This window comes from Chiloscyllium punctatum, chromosome 22, assembly GCF_047496795.1.
Source record: "Chiloscyllium punctatum isolate Juve2018m chromosome 22, sChiPun1.3, whole genome shotgun sequence".
NCBI lineage: Eukaryota > Metazoa > Chordata > Chondrichthyes > Orectolobiformes > Hemiscylliidae > Chiloscyllium > Chiloscyllium punctatum.
The window spans coordinates 13,194,071-13,215,377 of NC_092760.1; the positions used below are offsets into that span (position 1 = coordinate 13,194,071).

General features: G+C 40.9%; 1 protein-coding gene across 1 annotated transcript in view; it reads left to right on the plus strand.

Annotated features, from left to right (window-relative positions):
* Positions 1–21,307, plus strand: part of cat (catalase) — a 48,134-nt gene that overhangs the window by 20,758 nt on the left and 6,069 nt on the right. Inside the window, exons 5-12 of the mRNA XM_072591812.1 lie at positions 102–206; positions 2,778–2,903; positions 3,393–3,584; positions 8,531–8,683; positions 11,610–11,748; positions 17,153–17,283; positions 18,909–19,016; positions 19,561–19,647. Coding sequence (XP_072447913.1) covers positions 102–206; positions 2,778–2,903; positions 3,393–3,584; positions 8,531–8,683; positions 11,610–11,748; positions 17,153–17,283; positions 18,909–19,016; positions 19,561–19,647 — 1,041 coding nt within the window. The remainder of the gene's footprint in view (positions 1–101; positions 207–2,777; positions 2,904–3,392; positions 3,585–8,530; positions 8,684–11,609; positions 11,749–17,152; positions 17,284–18,908; positions 19,017–19,560; positions 19,648–21,307) is intronic.

Below are 21,307 nucleotides of genomic sequence, written 5' to 3' on the forward strand. Positions count from 1 at the left end.
TGAAGTTTTGTTTTTTATAATTTTGTTTGATTAAAATGGCTGCATTTTCAAAGTGATTCATATGTTCATATTCCTCTTTTTCTCTCGCTTTCTATTTTCAGTTTCCTTCATTTATCCACACCCAGAAGAGGAACCCCCAAACCCACCTCAAGGATGCGGACATGACCTGGGACTTTTTTTCACTTCGTCCAGAGACTCTTCACCAGGTGAGAATTTGGGCAGTCCTTGAAACAGTGAGCTGTTGGATGGTAGGAATTAATGTGTACAAGTAGAACTACAGGTAGTTCTCCTTTAAAGCGTTCCTGTGCAACATTATTATAGAAAATCACATAATGGGAAAAACAGGGTTGGTATAAGCTGCCTAAAATATCAGTAAAAATCAAAACTAAATAATAGCCAAACACACATGGAAGCATTGTAAATCTTTAAATCATATTTTAATGCAATAATACAGTATTTTTAACACTTTGACACTAAAATCACAGAATACTGCACTGTACCTTTCACCAGAAAGCGCGCAAGCTGACTGACCACCTCCAGATTCTCCCCCAGTTTGAAATAAAGTTCCTTCCAAACGTAGGCTACAATTCACAGTTTCAAGCTAAGTTTCAAGGCTTGCAGCGTTAATTGCATTTCTGCTTCAGCTGAACACACTGAATTTGCATTTTGCAGACAGGATCACTAGGCTGTCTTTTGCTGTTCGGGTAAGTGCCGAAAATGGATTTGCATTACAGCAAACAGGAGTTGTCTCTCTCTTTTTCTAATATAAAATGGTCCACAATTCGCTAATCGCTTGATAGTCAAATCGCTTTTAATAAACACGCATTATAGGAGAACTACCTGGATGGGATCAGCACAGTGAGGGCACTTAAATTGCTTTTGTTAATTTGTCTAGAAGTTGATATTTCCTGAGCAAAGCATTTTCTTTACGTTTTATATAAATCCATGCTTATTTTGATGGTCTGTATGTGGTTTATTTTTTTTCTCCCTCTGAAAGTGGCTTAATAAGTTTTTGAAGTTTCCTGTTTGCTTTCCTTTTTTTGTTTTGCTTTAAATGTTGAGAAGCATTAGGGAATGAGCGATCATGTCATAACTAAGCTACAAGAGCTGAAAAAAGTTATGAAATTACGCTATTTCAAAATGCTAGCGATTTAGGACTAAATCAGTTTGGGATATTCTGTCAGCACAAACCAGTTGGACTGAAGGATCTGTTTCAGTGCTGTATAGCTCATGACTCTGTCATACTTTAAATTTGTTTATAAAGGTAAAATAGTGGAAATTTGAGATAAAATTACAAAGCTTAATACTCCGTAAATCTGACAGCAGCTGTGGGAAGTGAAACTGTCAATGCTAGAGTTCTGTCACTTGCCATAAGAAGTAGAAAAAGTCAGAAATGTAATGGGTTTTGACCAAATGAAAGGACAGAAGGGTGGGAAAATGGAGGGATGAAAGAACAAACTGGAAGGTCTGTGCTAAACTAACAGTGACTGACAAATGGTGCCAAAGAGATGGTACTAGGACAAGAAAAGCAATAATGAAAGGTGTGAGTGGCTGCTTTCTGAAAGCAAATAAACAGGACATACCAGCAAAGAGAAAGAAAAACAAGATAATGAAGAGATTGCAATTTGAAATTAATGAACTCAAATGAGTTTGGAAAGCTGTAAAGTGCTGAAAATTAAAGAAGAGGTAACATTGCTCAACCTTGCATTGAGCTTATTTGAAACACTAGAATTAAAATGAAAAATTCTCAAAGCACTGAGAATCTTTCAAATAGCTTTGTACGTTGGAAAGCTAGTAAAAAATGGAATGCTGGGATCATGGAGTGGGGAATCTATTTCCTCCTCTCTTCAACACAAGTGTAGTTTATTTCCGGTTAACTTGGGGCTGAGTCCAAGTCAATTTCTCTGGCAGAAAAGTTGTAATCATGAGCTGTACAGCACCGAAAACAATCCTTCAGCCCTTCAAGTCTGTAGTCTGTGCAGGTCAAAAACAACCACTTAACTGTGCTATTTTCTAGCACTTGACCCATAGCCCTGGTATCGCAAGTACACGTCTAAATACTTACTGTTATGAGGGCTTCTGTGTCTGCCACCCTTAGTGCCAGTGAGTTCAAAAGTCGACCCCCTCTGTGGGGGAGGGGCGGGGGGGGGGGGGTGGATTCTCACATCTCTTCTTTAATCCCTGTCCCTTACCTTAAATCTACACCTCCTGAGTAAGAGTTTATTCCTGTCTGTCATCCTAGTAACTTTATACACCATAAACATGTTCCCCCTTGATCTCTTCTGCTCCAAGGAAAACAGCACCAGTCTATACAATCATTCTTCATAACTAAACCTCCTCAGGCCAGGCAACATCCGGTAATCTTCTCCACACACACACTCCAGCGCAAACACTTCCTTCCTTTTATGTGAATTCCAGAACTGCACATATGGTATGTAGAAAGTGTGAATTAGCAGCTCCAATGTGTTAAATCCTATTCAGTCATTGCACTTAACTCTTGGTTTTCAGAACTGGCATTTTGACTTTGTTCAGGTTTGTCACTGCTGCTATCTTTGTCATATCAGCTGGATTGTGAGCAGTCTGTTTTCTGGCATTCTACTGATGAATAATTCAATGTGGTTCTTTTCAATGTTTTTACTTAATCTCTTTCTCAGTCGGTGTCCTGATTGCACCTTGCCAATTATTGGGATGGAAGGGAGACCCATAGTTGAGTCTGTGCTCAATCTGCTATGATGTGCATAGGATATATTTTTAGATGCAGTATTTCACTATCCTAGGTTAGCTTCCTGTATAGCGATCGTGGAATTCCTGATGGATATCGTCATATGAATGGGTATGGGTCGCATACTTTCAAGTTGGTAAATGATAAAAAGGAGGCCGTGTATTGCAAATTCCATTTAAAGGTACAGTAAAACTTACTGATTTGTGGTTATAACTTTGGGTGACAGAAGTCAGGGTGCAGACTTGGATAACTCTAATCACAAAAAAATAGAAATACTGTAATTTCTAATGACCTACATGATGCAGCTGTGCTAATTTCTCAATGATTAAAGACTACATAAACTGGATTTTCCACACCATCGCATCTGTAGCATGTTAGTTTAGTTTGGGAGAAGGCTAATGAAGGAGTAGTTTTATTTATCCGGGGACAATTAGATTGAGATTACTCCTTGGAAATGACTTCAGGTCAGTACAGCTGGCAAAGAAATGGGGACTGATTTGAGCTAAAACTACATAATCATTCCTGTTGCTAAATAGTTACAGTTTTAGTTTGAATATCTAAATCATGACAGTTACTGTGTTTAAGGGAAATGAAAGCAAACAAAATATGACATCCCAATGTGCATGTAGCTGAATTGATAGGATTTTTAAAAAGTAATGATTTTTCACAGACAAATCAAGGCATCAAAAATCTTAGTGTTGAGGAGGCTCGCCAGCTGACTACTGATGACCCTGACTATTCCATTCGTGATCTCTACAATGCTATTGCAACTGGAAATTATCCGTCCTGGAGTTTCTACGTCCAAATAATGACTTTTCAGGAAGCACAAGTACATCGATGGAACCCCTTTGATCTCACTAAGGTCAGCTAATGAGGTTTGCAAATTACAGCTTACTTAAAGATAATATTTCTTAAGCAAGGCTCTCAAGGATGTGGGTTTTATTCGACCAATTGGAATGTGATCAATACCGAATAAATTCCCCAAACTAAATTTTAGGCTCAGCTGTCAAGCCACTCAGCCACTGCTCCCCCCCAGTCAGGATGAAACCATTGTGAATTTCTGAAATTACAGCTCCATTTAAACCATTGGAGCAAAGAAGGAAGAGGTCACTTGATAGAGGTGTACAAGGTGATGAGAAGCAGAGAGATTTGGTGGCCTGAGATTTTTTTTTTCCCCAGGGTGAAAATGGCTATCACAAGGGGGCATAATTTTAAGGTGATTGTTGCAAGGTTTAGGGGAGATGTCAGAGGTAGGTTCTTTAGAGTGGTGGAATGCACTGCAGGCAGTGGTAGTAGAGTCAGACACATTAGGGACATTTAAGTGATTCTTGGATAGGCCCATGGAAGATAGTACTATGAAGGGTATGTAGGTTAGTCTGATCTTATAACAGGATAAAAGGTTGACACACCATCAAGGGCCGAAGGGCTGTGCTGTACTGTTCTAAAGTGTAAACTTGTAGTAAGTTCCTTAATCCTGCAATTCCTTCTCAATATATAACTAAAAGGAAGTATAATTGGGTCAGACGTTGTCAGCCAAAGGTTATATGGTTGGTAATTCTTTCTTGTTAAATATTGATCAGCTCTCTAAGTGGTGTACGTTCTAATAGAACTTGATCTTGCAGCATGCTGCTTTTTCTTAAAAAAAAAACTTGTCTTGGCCTATTCCTGAAAATCCTCATTTTATGAAGATCCAATGATGGTATGAAAGAGCTGGGATGATCTAGGTTAAAAATCACACAACACCAGGTTATAGTACAACAGATTTATTTGGAAGCAGTAGTTTTCAGAGCGCTGCTCCTTCGGGTAGTTATGGAATATAAGATCGTAAGACACAGAATTTATAGCAAAAGTTTAGTGTGATGCAACTGAAATTATATATTGAAAAAGACCTGGATTGTTTAAGTCTCTCATCTTTTAGAATGACCATGTTAGTTTCAGTTATTTCATGTGTAAATCTCAGAACTTTGTTTTAAAGTTACATTCTCAAGTGAACTTTAATAGGTGCCATATCAGCTCAGATATTGCATTGAAGGTTTGAGGTGCCCTGTGTGAGGCTGTCTGTGGCCCAATATTCAGACTGATTCTATTCCTAAAAAAGGGATTTACAGAGTCTTACATGGATTCATGCAGTTTTTGCGGGAGGGGGAAAACAGTGAGACAGAGAGCGCGTGCGAGAAACATAGCACCTATTGTTAAAGTTCATTTGAGAATGTAACTTTTAAAAAAAAAAAAAATTCTAGGATTTACACATGAAAGAACTGAAACCAACGTGGTTTCTAAAAGATGAGAGACTTAACAAACAATCCAAGTCTCTTTCAAAATATAATTTCAGTTGCATCACCGCAGTATACTCTTGCTATAAACTGTCTTACGATCCACAACCGCCTGATGAAGGAGCAGTGCTCCGAAAGCTAGTGCTTCCAATAAACCCTGTTGGACTAGAACCTGTTGTTGTGGGATTTTTAACTTTGTACACCCCAGTTCAACACCCCCACCTTCAAATCATGGAATTATCTAACTTGATAGGTCTATTGAGCCGTAGATTGTTAGAGTTTGCTGTCTGTGTCCTTTTTTTTTTTTGCAAACAAGTGGTTTCTCTTATTCCTTTGTTTTTAATGATTGAGAACAGTTCCACATTTTGTGAAAACTAATAGAATAAATAAGAATGTGATTGCCATTAAATATACTAAAGATGCAGGATGTTGCTGGATAGCTCATTGTAATGCTTTTTTCACTGCTCCAGCAGAGAACAGAACTAATGTTGAAATATGTAGCTAAATGATAAATATATTGAGCAGTTACTTTAAGCTTTTGTCGAAGCTTAAAGCGTTAAACTTTAAGCATTGTGCTCAATCTTACACTCCATGTTGTAGAAATGATATTGAATTATTGGAGAGTCTCCAAGACTCCCCCTGAGGCTGTTTTTTTTATTTTAAAAAATTTTGCAATAGCTGCATTTATGAGCAAAACTTACGAAGTTGAGGAGAAGGGTAAGGGAGCATGGTAGAGACCGTTAAGTAGGATTTTGATTCAGGAAAGTTCTGAGTGTTGAATCTGAGGGATTCATTTAATGTTAAGGATGTGAAGATTTCCAAACATCGACTGGGACTGCTATAATGTTAAAGGTTTGGAGAGGATTTTGTGTGTATAAGAACATTTTCTGATTCAGTATGTGGATGTACCTGCAAGATGCAAAACTTGACATACACTTGGGAAATGTGGCAGGGTAGGTGACCGAGATGTCAGTGGGGGAAGTGCCAGCGACTATAATTCTGAGTTTTAAAATATTGATGGAAAAGGATAGAATGGCTGTAAAAGTTCAAGTTCTAAATTGGAGGAAGGCTAATTAGGTATTAGGCAAGAACTTTCTAAAGTTGATTGGGGGCAGATGTTCGCAGGTAAGATGATGGCTGGAAAATGGGAAATCTTCAAAAATGAGATTGAGTCCGGAGACCATATGCTCCTGTTAGTGAAGAACAAGGCTGGTAGGTGTAGGAAACGCTGGATGACTAGAGAAATTGAAGTTTTGGTCAAGAAGAAGGAAGCCAATGTCAAGTATAGACGACAAAGGTCGAGTGAAGAGCATAAACACAATTGAAGTATACATAAAAGGGAAATCAGGAAGGCAAAAAGGGACCCGAGAGCTTTGGCAAATATGGCTAAGGAGAATCCAAAGGTGGTATTCAGCTATATTAAAGACAAAAGGGTAACTAAAGAGAATAGGGCCCCTAAAGATCAGCAAGGCCATCCATGTGTTTAATTAGTGTTTACTGTGGGGAAGGATATGGAAGATAGATGACATGAAGAAATAAATGGTGACATCTTGAAAAGTGTCCATATTACACAGGAGGTGGTGTTGGATGTCTTAAAACTCAGAAAGCTAGATAAATCTCCAGGATATAATCAGGTGTATCTTATAATTCGGGGAAGCTAGGGAAGAGATTGCTGGGACTCTTGCTCAGACATTTATACAATTGATAACCATAGGTGAGTGGTGGGAGACTGGGGGTTGGCTAACCTGGTGCCACTATTTAAGAAAAGTGGTAAGGAAAAGTCAGCAAACAATTGACTTGAAAGCCTGACATTGGTGCTAGGTAAGTTATTGGAAGAAATCCTGAGGGGAGGATTTACGTGCATTTTGAAAGGGAAGGACGGATTAGGGATAGTCAGCATGGCTTTGAGCATGGGAAATAGTGTCTTACTAACTTGATTGAGGTTTTGTTTTGAAGAAGTAATGAAGAGGATTGATAAAGGCAGCGTGATGGATGCAATCTTTACAGACTTCAGTAAGACCTTTGACAAGATTCCTTGTGGTAGACTAGTTAGCAAAGTTAAGTCCGGAATAGAGGGAGAACTAGCTATTTGGATACAGAACTGGTTCGAAGGTAGAAGGTGGTGAAGGAGGGTTACTTTTCAGACTGGAGGCCTGTGACCAGCGGTGTGGCACAATGGTGCTGAGTCCACTGCTTTTTGTCATATATATAAATGATTTGAATGTGAACAAAGGAGGTATGGTTAGTAAATTTGCAGATGATACCAAAATTGGAGATGTAATGGACAGTGATGATCTTGATCAGATGGGCTGCGGAGTGGCAGATGAAGTTTTTAATTTAGATAAATGTACTGTGCTGCATTTTGGAAAGACAAACTAGGGCAAGATTCATACACTTAATGGTAAGCTCCTAGGGAGTTTTGCTGAACAAAGCAACCTTGGAGTGCCGGTTCATAGCTCCTTGGAAGTGGAATCACAGATAGATAGAATAGTGAAGATGTTTGGTATGCTTGCCTTTATTGAGTATAGAAGTTGGGAGGTCACGTTGCGGCTATACAGGACATTGGTTAGGCCACTATTGGAATATTGTGTGTAATTCTGATCTCCCTGCTATAGGGATGATGTGAAACTTGAAGGAGTTCAAAAAAGATTTAAAAGGATGTTGCCAGGGTTGGGGAGGCTGAATAAGCTGGGGCTATTTTCCTTGGAGGGTCAGAGGCTGAAGGGTGACCTTACAGGTGAGCATAATCATGAGGGATATAGATAGGGTAAATAGAAAGGGTCCTTTCCTTTGGGGTTGTGGATGACCAAGACTGTGGATGAGGGCATAGATTTGAGTTGAGCAGGGAAAGATTTAAAAGGCATTTAAAGGCAATGTTTTCATGCAAAGGATGGTGCATCTATAGAATGAGCTCCCAGAGGAAGTGGTGGAGATGGGTACATTTGCAACGTTTTAAAAGGCATGTGGATGGGTGTATGAATAGAAACAGTTTAGAGGGATATGGGCCAAATTCTGGCAATTAGGACTAGATTTATTCAGGATATCTGTTCAACATGGACAAATTGGACCAAATAATTTGTTTCTGTGCTGTATATTTATTGGAGTCGAGAATGTGGTGCTGGAAAAACATGGCAGCATCCAAGGAGCAGGAGAATCAATGTTTTTGGCATAAGCCCTTCATCAGGAATGGCTTATGCTTGAAATGTCAATTCTGCAGTTCCTCGGATGCTGCCTGACTTGCTGTGCTTTTCCAGCACCACATTCTCGTCTCTGATCTCTGATTTCTCCTCCCTGTATATCTCTGACTCAATAAGTAAACCAACTTTTTTTTACCAAAAGCACAGTGGATTTTAAAAACCAGCAACCTGGAATGGTGGACATTCATCAGTTTCCTTTAGGCAAAGGGATACAGTGCTTCTGGTTTCTTAATCTAAAAGAACCTGATGAGAGGTTTGAATGTTTGGCAAGATGAATAGTTGTCTTCTATACAAAAAGGTATTTCTTTTTAATTGCAAATAGATTTCCTTCTTTCTAGGTTTGGCCTCACAAGGAATTTCCGCTAATCCCTGTGGGGCAGTTGGTCCTCAACAAGAACCCAGTCAATTATTTTACAGATGTGGAACAGATAGCTTTTGATCCCAACAACATGCCACCAGGCATTGAACCTAGTCCTGATAAGATGCTGCAGGTATGATTTAAATATGTGGGCTTATTCAAAGCATTAATTTTGGAGGGTTTGAAACTCCATTTAATTTTCTGTCGTCTTTCCTGGTTCAGAGATTTTTTTTGTCTTGACATGCTACTACACTGCAGTTCCATTACTCTGAACCTGACTATTCGAAGCAAGTGAGAGCATCCTAGATTGGGTTGTGGGTGCAATGAAGATCTGCCACAGTTATGTAGTGATGTTCCGGTCTAGAAACCCAGAGCTCAGATCACTGACAACACGATATCTGCAAAGAAACTACAAATAAAAATTACTGGGTTGTATAGTTAATCATAAGGGTCCTGATTTCCTTAATCTGGGACTGGGTCCAGAATAATGTGGTTAACTCTTAATGATTTCAGGATAATGAGGGATGAGCAAGAAATGCTGTCTTGCAAATGTTACCAACTTAAATGATTTTTTTTTTTGTAGTTTTCTAGTCCTTGTGTACTAAGAGGTATGCTGTAAAAAAAAAAGTACTTCATAATTGTGTTTACTGAGTCACCCTTGAGTTGCATGTACATGCAAGTATATTTGTTTGTCTCTTACTCCGTACCCTTCCTCATACTACTTTGTCGTATTTCTGTATTGGATATAATTAAGGAGAAAAAGAATTAATTATTCAGCAGACCAATTCCCTTGACTCTCAGTAAATAAGTTGGTAAGTACACTGTTAGGCTGGGCTGCACAGATTCTAGGAAATACAGGTGAATGAAATCATTTAGCATAGATTGAATTAGTGAATGAAAATGTTGTGCATTTATTCTCCTCCGTCTATGTAACTGTCCACTGAGTGAGTAAGTCTAATGGTGTTCCCATTGGAATCGAGCATTCGATACATTGGTAAACTTCTCTTTTTCACAAGCTCTGACTATGCCTTATATTCATTTTGAAGTAGTGCAGTGCAATATTTCCTCTATCTTTATCAAATCCTTTCTCTGTAATAAGCTCTTGTTTCTGTTCGAAATCTAACTTTTTAGCTAGGTAAATATTAATCGTTCCTGGAACCAAATGTTAGTGAATTTCATATGCTGACTCTGTATGATCCTCCTGTTTTTGCAAGGCAGAATAGCCTTGCCATAAAATTCAGTTGCTAATCAAACTTGTCAAACCATAATTGGATCAGCTTAGAGCAGCAGTAATGTAGCAGCTTTACAGAGGTAATTAGGCTTATTCTGATCCTCTGTTTATAAAACATAATGTATGCATCATTTGCAAAGTCTTGCACAAGTAATATTCTTGGACTCCATGAAAAATATAACTGTCAGCAAAGCTTGTAGGGAAACTTCTCCCTCATTTTTAAAAAAAAACAAGAGTCGATAAAATACCTCCCAAGTATAACTTGGGTGCTGTCAAATAATTGAAATCAAAAGGTATGTCTAATTAGAAAAAAAGTTAAATAATCCCAAAAGTTATCTGCGTTTGAATTGATTGGTTTGTCACTGACACCAGATACTGATTTAGCAATAGTTGTCAGTATGAGCTGGAATGTTTTTCTGTGAAAAAAGCTGCCTTTTTTTTTAAACCCCTGTATGTAATTCTCCAAGTGACCTGCTTTCGGATCTCCAGTCTTTTTCAGTCTGTCTTCGGGACTGTTTCAGCATTGTACCTCTCTGGTACACTATCTCCCATAATTTTAATATTTTGAGGTTTGGCTAGGGCATCCAGTTTAAGGTGAATCTTGTAGTTTATACTGCTCTGATCTCTGGATACAATTAAGTTATCTAGTTGCTTTATTTAAGGTCATTCAATAATATGACATTAAATCATGGGTTTACTACTACTCCAATCGCTTCCTACTACTCCTTTCAGCTATTTCTGAGCCAGGGGCTTGCTGTTGGTTGATGCTCATTTCTGTTAGTTTCTGAAATGTGCATTTTGTGCTAAACCTGTGTAGACCTTCAGCATTAATGTTGGCACAGCTACACATTTTTATAACTTTGCCCCAGTTGTTTCGGCCAATCTGCTGTAAAACAGCAGAAAATGCTGTCTTTTCCTTTTCCTTTCCCTTCCAGGTGCATTGGGAGAGATCAGACTATGCAGAGGGTGGTATATGTATGGAATGAGCTGCCAGAGGAAGAGGTGAAGGCTGATACAATTAAGCATTTGAAAGCATCTGGATGGGTATATGAGCAGGAACATTTTAGAGGGGTATGGGCCAAATGTTGACAAATGGGACTGGATGAATTTGGGATATCTGGTCAGCATGGACGAGGGTCTGTTTCCATGCTGTACATTTCTATGACTCTGTTACTGTTTCCATGGTATCACTGAGATTGGGAATGTGAAAGATATTGTGAAGAAATCTGGAATGAATCCCGCTTTCTGTAGTTCTACGAATGTTTGTTAATGTATCAGTTCACAACAAGTAAAGTTAATAACGTTCACACCAGTTCCATTTACATTGTCAGCTTACTACCTTTTGAATGTATGCTCTGCGTTTTATGTTTCTTTATTCTAAAGTATTCCTTTGTGGTGTGTGGGATAAAAGTGGTTTAGTTTCCATTCCAACGAGAAAGATAAGAGAATGGGAAGCAAGGAGATGTACCTGCATTATGTCAGAAGGAAATTAGATGATCAGGAGAAAGGGGACAGGGACTGGACTGCCAAACTTTAAACTGATTTATTAAAACCCAGTGCTGCTCACTGATCTTATCTTTCATAGCTGTATCTCCCAGGTTCATTTAATTGTATAAGCTGGCTGTATATTTCAACTGGGGCCAGTTGAGATTGGATGACTTTAATTACTTTGTTTTTTTAAAAAAAGCCATCTTGGTTTTAGCATTTTTGAATTTTAAACTTTTGAAAGAGATTCTCAGTAGAAAGTAGTTATAAATTCATTCCTTAGTAATGTCAAGTCTGTCTGAATGGATGTCGAACTACTCTCATTTTCTTCCAATTCTCTCAGGGTCGCTTGTTTGCATATTCTGATACTCATCGTCATCGCCTGGGTGCTAACTACCTTCAGCTTCCTGTGAATTGCCCATTTAAGTGTCGTGTGACTAACTACCAGAGAGATGGACCCATGTGCTCAACTGATAACCAGGGTAAGCATTCTACCTTCATCTGGGAGGATCGACTTTTGTACTAGATCACTGCAGTGATGGTGGGTGTAGAAGTGCAAGTTGGCCTGCAGTTCCTGTGACAACTGTCTTGACTGCTAGTGAGCAAAGACTAAAGAATTGGATTGATGTCCAGGCATTCTGTTGTGCTAAGAAACCTCTGTGGAAGTATAGTGTCAAGCAAAATAAGAGAAATGTGTTGGCAGCGGAGAAATTTATAACACAGAAGGAAGTCATTTAGCTCTTAATGCTTCTGCCAACCCATTAATTTCAATTTTCGGATACTGTCCTAAAATCCTATAGATATGACACTTTAAAAGCATTTGAATATAACTTCAGAGTTCAGCAGAAGGTTTTTCCTCTATCACTCACTTACAGACTATGATTTCAAGATCCCTATCTCCCTCGGGGTGAAAGAAAATTATCATGCAATTCCCTTTAACCCGGTCACCAATTTACTACAATTTGCGATCCCTAGTTATTGACCTGTATGCCAAAGAAAATAGGACCATTCTAACCACACTGAGCCCTCAAAACTTAATATATCTCAATTAAATCTCCACGTAGCCTGTTCTGTACCAAAGTAAACCCCGCAGTTGAGAGTCTTTTCTCTGTTTAAAATTTTTCAGTGCTGACTGCATTCTCAAAAATTTCATCAAATTGTCTATGATTAGATTAGATTAGTGTGGAAACAGGCCCTTCAGCCCAACAAGTCCACACCGACCCGCCAAAGCACAACCCACCCAGACCCATTCCCCCACATTTACCCTTTCACCTAACACTACGGGCAATTTACCATGGCCAATTCACCTGAACTGCACATTTTTGGAATGTGGGAGGAAACCGGAGCATCGGGAGGAAACCCACGCAGACATGGGGAGAATGTGCAAACTCCAGAGTTGCCTGAGGTGGGAATTGAACCCGGGTCTCTTGTGCTGTGAGGCTGCAGTGCTAACCACTGCGCCACCACGTCGTCCTATGATTTAAATCTTGGGTCTCCCGGACTCCAAGGTTTAAAAATTGACCAAATTGGGATTTCAGTACCTCATTGTAGTTAATAAGGCGCCAGTGAGATTTGCTGTAAATTTATTTCTTTTAAACAAACCAAGTCTATTCAGTGTAAAAGCAAGAACATGTTGTACTGTTTCCATAGCAATTGCCTTTTCATCCCATGTAACAGATCAGATCTGCACAATCCTGCTGAGTTTCACTTGAACATTAAACACTAATGAAGTTGGAGCTTTTTTCCTTGCATTTTACTAGGCCCTGGAGGCTCCTGTGTAATTCCAAATCCATAACAGGTTGTGGAGGAAGGTAGAGGCAACTAGTTGAGGTGTAGCTTTCAACAGTATGAATCTATACTCTTGTGTATCGGTTTAGTTGCAAAAGAATCAATGTTTTGGGCATAAGTCCTTCATGAGGAATGAGGCTTGTGAGCCAGGAGGGCTGAGAGATAAATAGGAGGAGGGTGTGGCTGGGAATGTGATAGATGAAGTTGGGAGGTGGATGGGGGGTAGTAGTAGTGGAGCAGATAGGTGAGAAGAAAGATGGACAGGTTAAGAGGGTGGTGCGGAGTTGGAGGCTTAGGACAGGGATAAGGTTGGGGACAGGAGAAATGAGGAAATTGGTGAAATTCCCATTGATCCAGTGTGGTTATACAGTCCCAAGGAAGATTAGGTGTTCTTTCTCCAGGTGTTGGGTGCCTAGGATTTGGCAGTGGAGGCAGCCCTGGACCTGCATGTCCTTGGTGGAGTGGGAGGGAGAGTTAAGTGTTCAGTCAAGGGACGGTGGGGTTGGTTAGTGTGGGTGTCCCAGAGATGGACCCTGAAACAATCCACAAGTTGGCGACCTGTCTCCGAGAGACCACATTGTGTGCAACAGATACAGTAGATGACATATGGGGAATGCAGGAAAACTTCTGTCAGATATGGAAGAATCCTTTGGGGCCTTGGATAGAGGTGAGTGGGTGGGTGTGGGCGCGCAGGCTTTGCACTTCTTGCGGTGGCAGGGGAAGGGGGCTGGTGGGGCGCGTGGATTTGAAAAGGGAACTGTGGAGGGAATACTTTCTGTGGAATGCAGATAGGAGTGGGGAGGGAAATTTATCTGTTTTGTAGGTGGCAGAAATGGTGGAGGATGATGTGATGTATCTGGAGATTGGTGGGGTGGAAGGTGAGGGCCAGGGTATCTGTCCTTGCTGTGATTGGAGAGGTCGGGTTCGATGGTAAATGTGCAGGAAGTGGGGAACTTGTGCTGGAGGATGTCGTTGACCACATGGGAGTGGAAATTGTGGTCTTTGAAGAGGGAGGCCATCTGGAATGTTCTACAGTGGAATTGGTCATCCTGAGCACAGATGGGGTGGAGGTGGAGGAATTGGAAATAAGGGATGGTATTTTTATAGGAGGCAGGGTGGGAGGTGGTGTAGGCCAGGTAGCTGTGGGAGTCGATGGGCTTGTAGTGGATGACCGTGGTTAGTCAGTTGCTGGAGATGGATAGGTCCAGGAAGGGGAGGGAGGTGTCAGATGGTCAGAGTGGAAGGTGTTGGTGAATTTGATGAACTGTTTGACCTCCTTGTGGGAGCACGAGGTAGTGTGAATACAGTCATCAATATGGCTGTGGAAAAGGTGAGGGATGGTGCCAGTGTACCTGCAGATGTTGGACTATAGAGGCAGGTGTAGCTGGGGCCCATGTGGCTAGGAGAAAGTGAGAGGATTGGAAGGAGAAGTTGTTGACTGTGAGGACCAGTTCACCCAGGCGAATGAGTCAATGTAAGAGAGGAAGAAATGGAGGACTTGGAGGCCTTCGTCGTGGCGGATAGATGCATACAGGGACTGGACGTCCATGGTGATGATAAGACTTTGGAGGCCAGGGAAACAGAAGGAGGTGGTGTCCTGAATGTAGGTGGGCCATTCCTGGACTTTGGGTCAGGACGGTGTCAAGGTATGCAGAGATCAGTTCGGTTGGGCAGGAGCAGGCTGAGACAGTGGGTCAACTGGGGCAGTCTGGCTTGTGAACCTTGGAGAAGGTAAATCGGGCAGTGTAGGGTTCTCTGACTGAGGTTGGATGCTGAGAGTAGGCGATCACCAGAGGTGATGAGGTTGTGGATGGTCTGGGAGATGATGGTTTGGTAATGGGAAGTAAGGTCGTGGTTGAGGGAATAGTAGGAAGAGGTGTCTGTGAGTTGGTACCTGGCTTCAGCAGTGTAGAGGTTGGTGCATCAAACTACCACTGCACACTGCCCCCCCCCCCCCCCCCCCCCCCCCTCCCCCTTTGGCTGCTGGTTTGATTGGTGATGTTGGGGTTGGAGTGGAGGGGGACGCAGGGCTGTGCATTGAGGGTGAGAGGGATAACACGTTGAGGTGGTCTAGTCACGGTGGCAGTTGGAAATGGAGATTAAGAGCAGGTAACCGACTGGAAGGGGTGTGTTGGACGTGGGCGAAGAGGTCCTCTGAGGGTGGGTGGGAGACTTGATGGAAAAAGTGGGCTCTGAGGCAGCAGAAAAAATATTCTGGGTCACAATGCAAGTGAAACTCATTAGTGAGATGAAGCTGAGGCCTTTGCTGAGGACTGGTTGTTCATCCTCAGTAAGGGGGAGGTCTTGGGAAATGGTAAAAACATGGCATGGCTGGGAGCCAGGAGCTGGGTGTGGGGGGTGGACACTGCCACCGGAGCGGGCATGGTTATGGGGTCAAGAGCGATGTCAGCAATGGAGGTGACACACACCATGGGGGCAGAAGTAGGGTCCGTGGTAGTACCCGGAGAGGCACAAGTGACTGTGCTGCAGCTACTGTGGGGCTGGAAGTGACATGCATGATGTGTATGTCATTGGCACCAGTGGCGGTGGATCTTGTAAATCCTGTGGCACAAGCGGGGGTGGTTGTCTACCCAGCGATTGCAGAGGTGGTTGTCTGGACAGCGACCGTAGCAAGGTCAGCAGTGGCTGCAGTCTGTGGGACAGCAGGGACAAAAGTAACATTATCACTTGCTGCAGTGGTTTTAGCTGGACTGGCTGTGTGGCTAATGGTGGCAAAGCAGTTCCAGAGGCTAGGAAAAGCTTCTGGAATGGTCAAGGAAACCTGTGTATTGAGGTAAGTACATAAAAGATCGTTTAACCTTCCTGTCTTTTTATATCCAATATAGTGTACTGTGTCCGTTCCACTTGATGTGGTCTCCTCTACATTGGGAAGGCAGATCACCAACTTGTGGGTTATTTCAGGGAGCATCTCTGAGACACCTGCACCAACCAACACTTCTGCCCCATGGCCAAATGCCTTAACTCCCCTCCCACTCCACCAGGTCCTGGGCCTCCGCCACCGCCAAACCCTAACCATGTCTCAGGATCCTGCAACCACATGGGATAAATGTCAATTTCACCAGTTTTCCTCATTTCCCCTGCCCCCACCTTAACCTAGTCCCAAGCCTCCAACTCGGCACCACCCTCTTGACTTGACTTGTTCATTCTCCTTCACATCTATGCACTCCACCCTCCTGTCCAAATTATTCCTTTCCTTCCCCCCCCCCCCCCGACTTCATCTGTTACATTGCCAGCTATCTTCCCTCCAGCACCACCCATTTATCTCTCGGCCCCTCTGGCCCACAAGCCTCATTCCTGATGAAGGGCTTATGCCCGATTCGTCAATTTTCTTGCACCTCAGATACTGCCTGCACCCCACACTCAAGTCTGATCTCTGGCATCTGCAGTCCTCACTTTCTCTTACCGGTTTAGTTGTTTATTTTTCAATTGTAAATCTCATTATCTCTGAAAGAGTCAGAAGTCCAAAGAACAAGGTCTAATTATATGGCAAGATAAGATTGGTGAAACATCACTTGTCCTGAGTTGTAGGAAAGTAGATTTCCCTGGCACGATTTCAGTCATACTGAACGTAAATACCTAAACTACTATTAGTTTTCACAACCCATTATTAAGTAAAACAGCTGAACTGCTGTTTTTTTTCTCTCTATTAATGAGACTTGAATTGCTTGCTTCATGAATGTGAAGATAAATTGCAGAGAGATTCCCTGTGGTACTGTTATGTTTTTGAGTGCACCTTCAATGACCTATCAGAATTATCTTTGGAGAATTGTAGGCACAGGCAGATGTATCGTCACCTATTATCTAAATCATTCCTTTCATGCATCATATTTTAACCATTCTAAAGCTTTGTCCATAAATGGAGAATTTAAAAGTTTCTCAACCCTGGATAATTTATCGTCTCCTGAACTGACAATTAACACCCGGGGTGGTCTGTGTTGGCAGACTGTTTGTGGAAAAGTTTGGATTGGCAGTGGGTTATCTGACAAGATGAGCATCACAGCCCTTGCTGATATCCTCTCCTAAACAAAGTATCAGTACTGTGGAAGTGAAAGCTGATTTCTTTGTTCTTTGGTGTAGGTGGTACACCAAACTATTATCCGAATAGTTTTGGTGGCCCTGAAACTCAGCCTCTAGCCATAGAGCACTCTTTGGCTGTAACGCAAGATGTTGCTCGGTACAACAGTGCTGACGATGACGATTACTCTCAGGTAAGTGCAGTAGAATGTCACTGCATGAAAATTTTGCTTATTCATTCTTCTCTGGTTGTCCTCTCCTTCACCCGCCCGTTCCTCGCCTTCTTCCCCCCCCCCCCCCCCAAACAAAATTGCGTCTTGTGTTCATTAACCTTTTTGATTGTGTCCTGATGTACTAATGTTTTGAATGTACGTGAGGCTGGATCATGTCATATTTGCTACATGCTACTTTTGAAAACTGAAACAACCAGTCAATACCTCGCAATTGGAAAAAGCTGTAGTACAGCTTTTTACCAATTTAAATGACTTGCAGTGTTTCTCCACTATTGCCAAATTGTGTTTGACGTACAGTTTCATAGGTCAGAGCTTGCGAAGAGGGAAGAGCTGTAACAAAAAAACAGTTACAATCTGTAACTGTTGTCTTAAGCAAAGAGAAAGCAAATGGCAGGTTACAACAGTGCTTTATTTAAACCAGGACCCAAGCTGTGTTCACCATGTTTATCAGTACATTGGTATTATGTCATGGGTTTTCCACAGGGACATTGTAACCAAATGAGGAGATGCAGCCACAAGGGACCTGGCTGAATTGTGAATCTGCTTGCTATGTATTTATCTTGTAGGACTTGGGTTTGATCCAACCCAGAATGGGTCAAAAAGATACCCATAATAATTCAGCAAAGCACAAAATAGACCATTATTTCACAGTGACAATATAATCATTTTGATAAAATTTCTGGTGTGGGAAATGGAAATGGCACATTACAGTCAGTGTTATCTCACATTCTGTGATTTGCACTAATGCTTAGTGGTATAACAAGTGCTGTACCATACAATTTTGACTTTTCTGTATCTGAGCCTTAATGTCCCTGATCAGAAACTGGCTTTGATTGCTATTGTAACAATCATCACTTAATTAAAGTACTAATATCTACCAGAAAATTAACTAGCAGAAGTGTGCATTTATAATATCCAACAACTTTATGGCGTTTCAGTAGCTCAGCTGGTCACTAATCTTTTGTATGAATTTTGGTAATGACATTTTATCAGGCAGTTGTAGGTCTGACTGATCTGGATGTCAGAGTTAAGATACATATTTTACCAGTTAAGCGTTAACTCGATGGTTGCATCAATATGTAAGCTAGATCAAAATCCTCTGTTTGTTTTGAGGAATATTTCAACAAGCTTAAAGGTTGTGCAAAATCTTCCAAAAGTGCAGCATCTATCCGCCCCACAGTGTTACTACTTGTATATTAACATTCTTATAACTTTCTTTCCTAAGAGGAAAGATTTTTCACTTGTTCCACTTAGTTTGGATCTCATCTCAATGTCGTTTGCAAAGTCCAAGGTTTAAAACTAAACCCTTCCGAAATGATGATGCTTGATGCCATTTATGTAGTGCATTGGGATCTTAGAATCCGATAGCACAGAAGGTGCCATTCACCCCATCATACAAGCTATTTTAAAATGTCCATTAGCCCATCAGTCTGCTGCAAAATTGGAAGTCTGCAAAATTGGAAGTCCGCCAGATTGGTTTATGCTGCCTCTTTATTGTCAAATCCTCGTTGGCATTTGTGTTCAAGAAATGAGCTCCTACAAGCACTATTTTGCATAGCTTTTGATTTTTTTTTGGTCTGGACCAGGTAACCACATTTTATCTGAAAGTGCTGAATGCAGATGAGCGCCGAAGACTTTGTGAGAACATAGCAGCCCATCTCAAGGATGCTCAGCTTTTCATTCAGAACAGAATGGTGAGTTGAACGTTATTTGGATAAGATGTTTAGCTGCTTTTGGTGGTTGTAGAAAAGAAAACTGATACCTCATCAAATTTTATAGATGTTGTAAAAACAATTTGGCTTCTGATAGAAGGAGCAGTTACCAATATTCCTTTCTTCAGGAGGTGACTTTTCTCTAATTGGTCTGCCTCGTGATTGAATTTTTCTCATTATTTTGCTGGCTTTTGAGGGCAAATTCAGTCAATCAATATTTTGAACCCTGCACAGTGACTTACTGACCTCAATATTTCACTATAGGGAAGAACCTTGTTGAAACATGTTACTTTTCCACAGAAAGGATGGTTTGCAGAAACAGTGACCAAGAACCTGAATTTACTAGAAAGCAAGACTTGTGCCTGTGTTAATGTGTTGGTATGTGATCTGACCTCTCGGAAAGATCTGTGCCACAAAGAGTTTCTAAGAGAAATTCAGAAATGTACTGTGATAATGGCTGTTGTTTTATAGAATGCTACTGTTCAAGGACAAATATGTATTCAGACTATAATCATTGTCTTTCTAGGTCTGTCTGTTAAACAAAGTTCATCCTGACTATGCTGCTCAGGTTCGCACATTGCTGGAGCAGTACAATTCTAAATGTCCTCAGAAGGTACTCTGTCCATTTTAATCTTTTTACTCAACTTTCAATTTAATTGTACTTGTTATCTCTTTCACCATTACTACCTATTTATTAAATTGTTTGTAGTCTTTTCCTGAACCATGTGGTTTCCTTATGACCACAGAATTAAAACTTAACTCAAACTGACTGGGAAAGTATCTTTAAGCTACATCAGCAATCTTTTGTTTGATTCCATTTTCAGTACTCTAGATCTTCCTTGTGTGGAGTGTCCAACATTCAGTGGAAATAGCCAGTAATTTGCAGACACTTCATACCTTTCACACAACAAATAATCTTTTATTTCTTCCTAGTTTTCATCTTCTTATTTTTCTGGGATAGTATTTCAGCTTTATAGTATGTCCTTACAGGCCCAGGAAGCTGTGGGGCATGGTCACCAGGCTTTGTTTTTACCTTCTTGAATGAAAATTGAAAAGTACAATACTATATTGATTTGTCCATCCTGTTATGTACCAAGGCAGACCCCCTCAAAATATTTTAAAGTAGCCTAGACCCTAACTTTTCTTTCTTTTAATGGCAAATGTGTAGTGGATATTTCAGATGTGATGCAGCTGGTCAAACCACTCTGCTTTAAGCAAAACCAAATTTATTGAGACACAGAAAAGAAAATTGAATTTAGAATAGCTTAACTATTGGAAAACATAACCAACCCGATACAGCAACTTAACTAAGGATGTTCAAATCAGTAACATCCCATAAACACACCCTTTACCAAAAAGGTAAATTGAAATGCTGATCCTTATGGATAGGAGGGAACAACTTCCAGAGGTTTGAGATAAAAGTCCAGTTAGGAATCATCTGTTGAACCCTTAACCTTGAAATGTTTCTGCACTCCAAGCAGCTTTTCATGGCTACAGCTAACCAAACTAGAAGAAAACTTGCATTGGAGAACTGGCCACTCCATTATCATTAATTAAACTAACCCCTTTCCAGACCCCTCGGTGCTTCTGCCTTTGACTTGTCTTGAGAAAACTCGAGAACAAAATAACCTGCTAAGTGACAGCGTTGTCACAACCCTTATTTGAGTGAGTAATTATTTCACCTGCATATTGTGAAATTGGTGTCACATGGTTTGGAGCAGAAGATCACGTTCCCCAAATTCTCAGGTGTGTCTATCTAATTATTTAGAACCCTCCACTGATATTGTACAATGCTTGTGAGTTAATGGATTTATCCAATTCAATTTAGCCACTTACCTTTTGTGAGATTTAAGTTTTCAACCTCTATTGTTAATTTTGTTCTATATTCAATGGGTCATTGTACCCATGACCAAAATACTGTGTTCCGACTGAAGCTGCTAATTCTATACAGATGTGGACCCTATATCTCCTTTTTCTGTGTAGCCTAATGCACCACTAGGCAGTGACTGTTAACAACTTGGATGCCAAGGGAAATGGTGGGGTTTTTTTCAGTGAAGAGAAAATATATGGAAAAGACTTATCATTTTATTGACAAGAACTTGTAGCTGATAACATTTAAGTGTGTGCACGGTCAGCTTGAGGGAGCCCTGATTCACACCTCTTAGATTAGGGCTCATCAGATGTAGGAAGCAGCCATTGGGCCTGCTCAGCCATTCAATGAGATCATAGTTGATCTGATAATCCTTAACTCCACTCTTCTGTTTTTCTTTCCC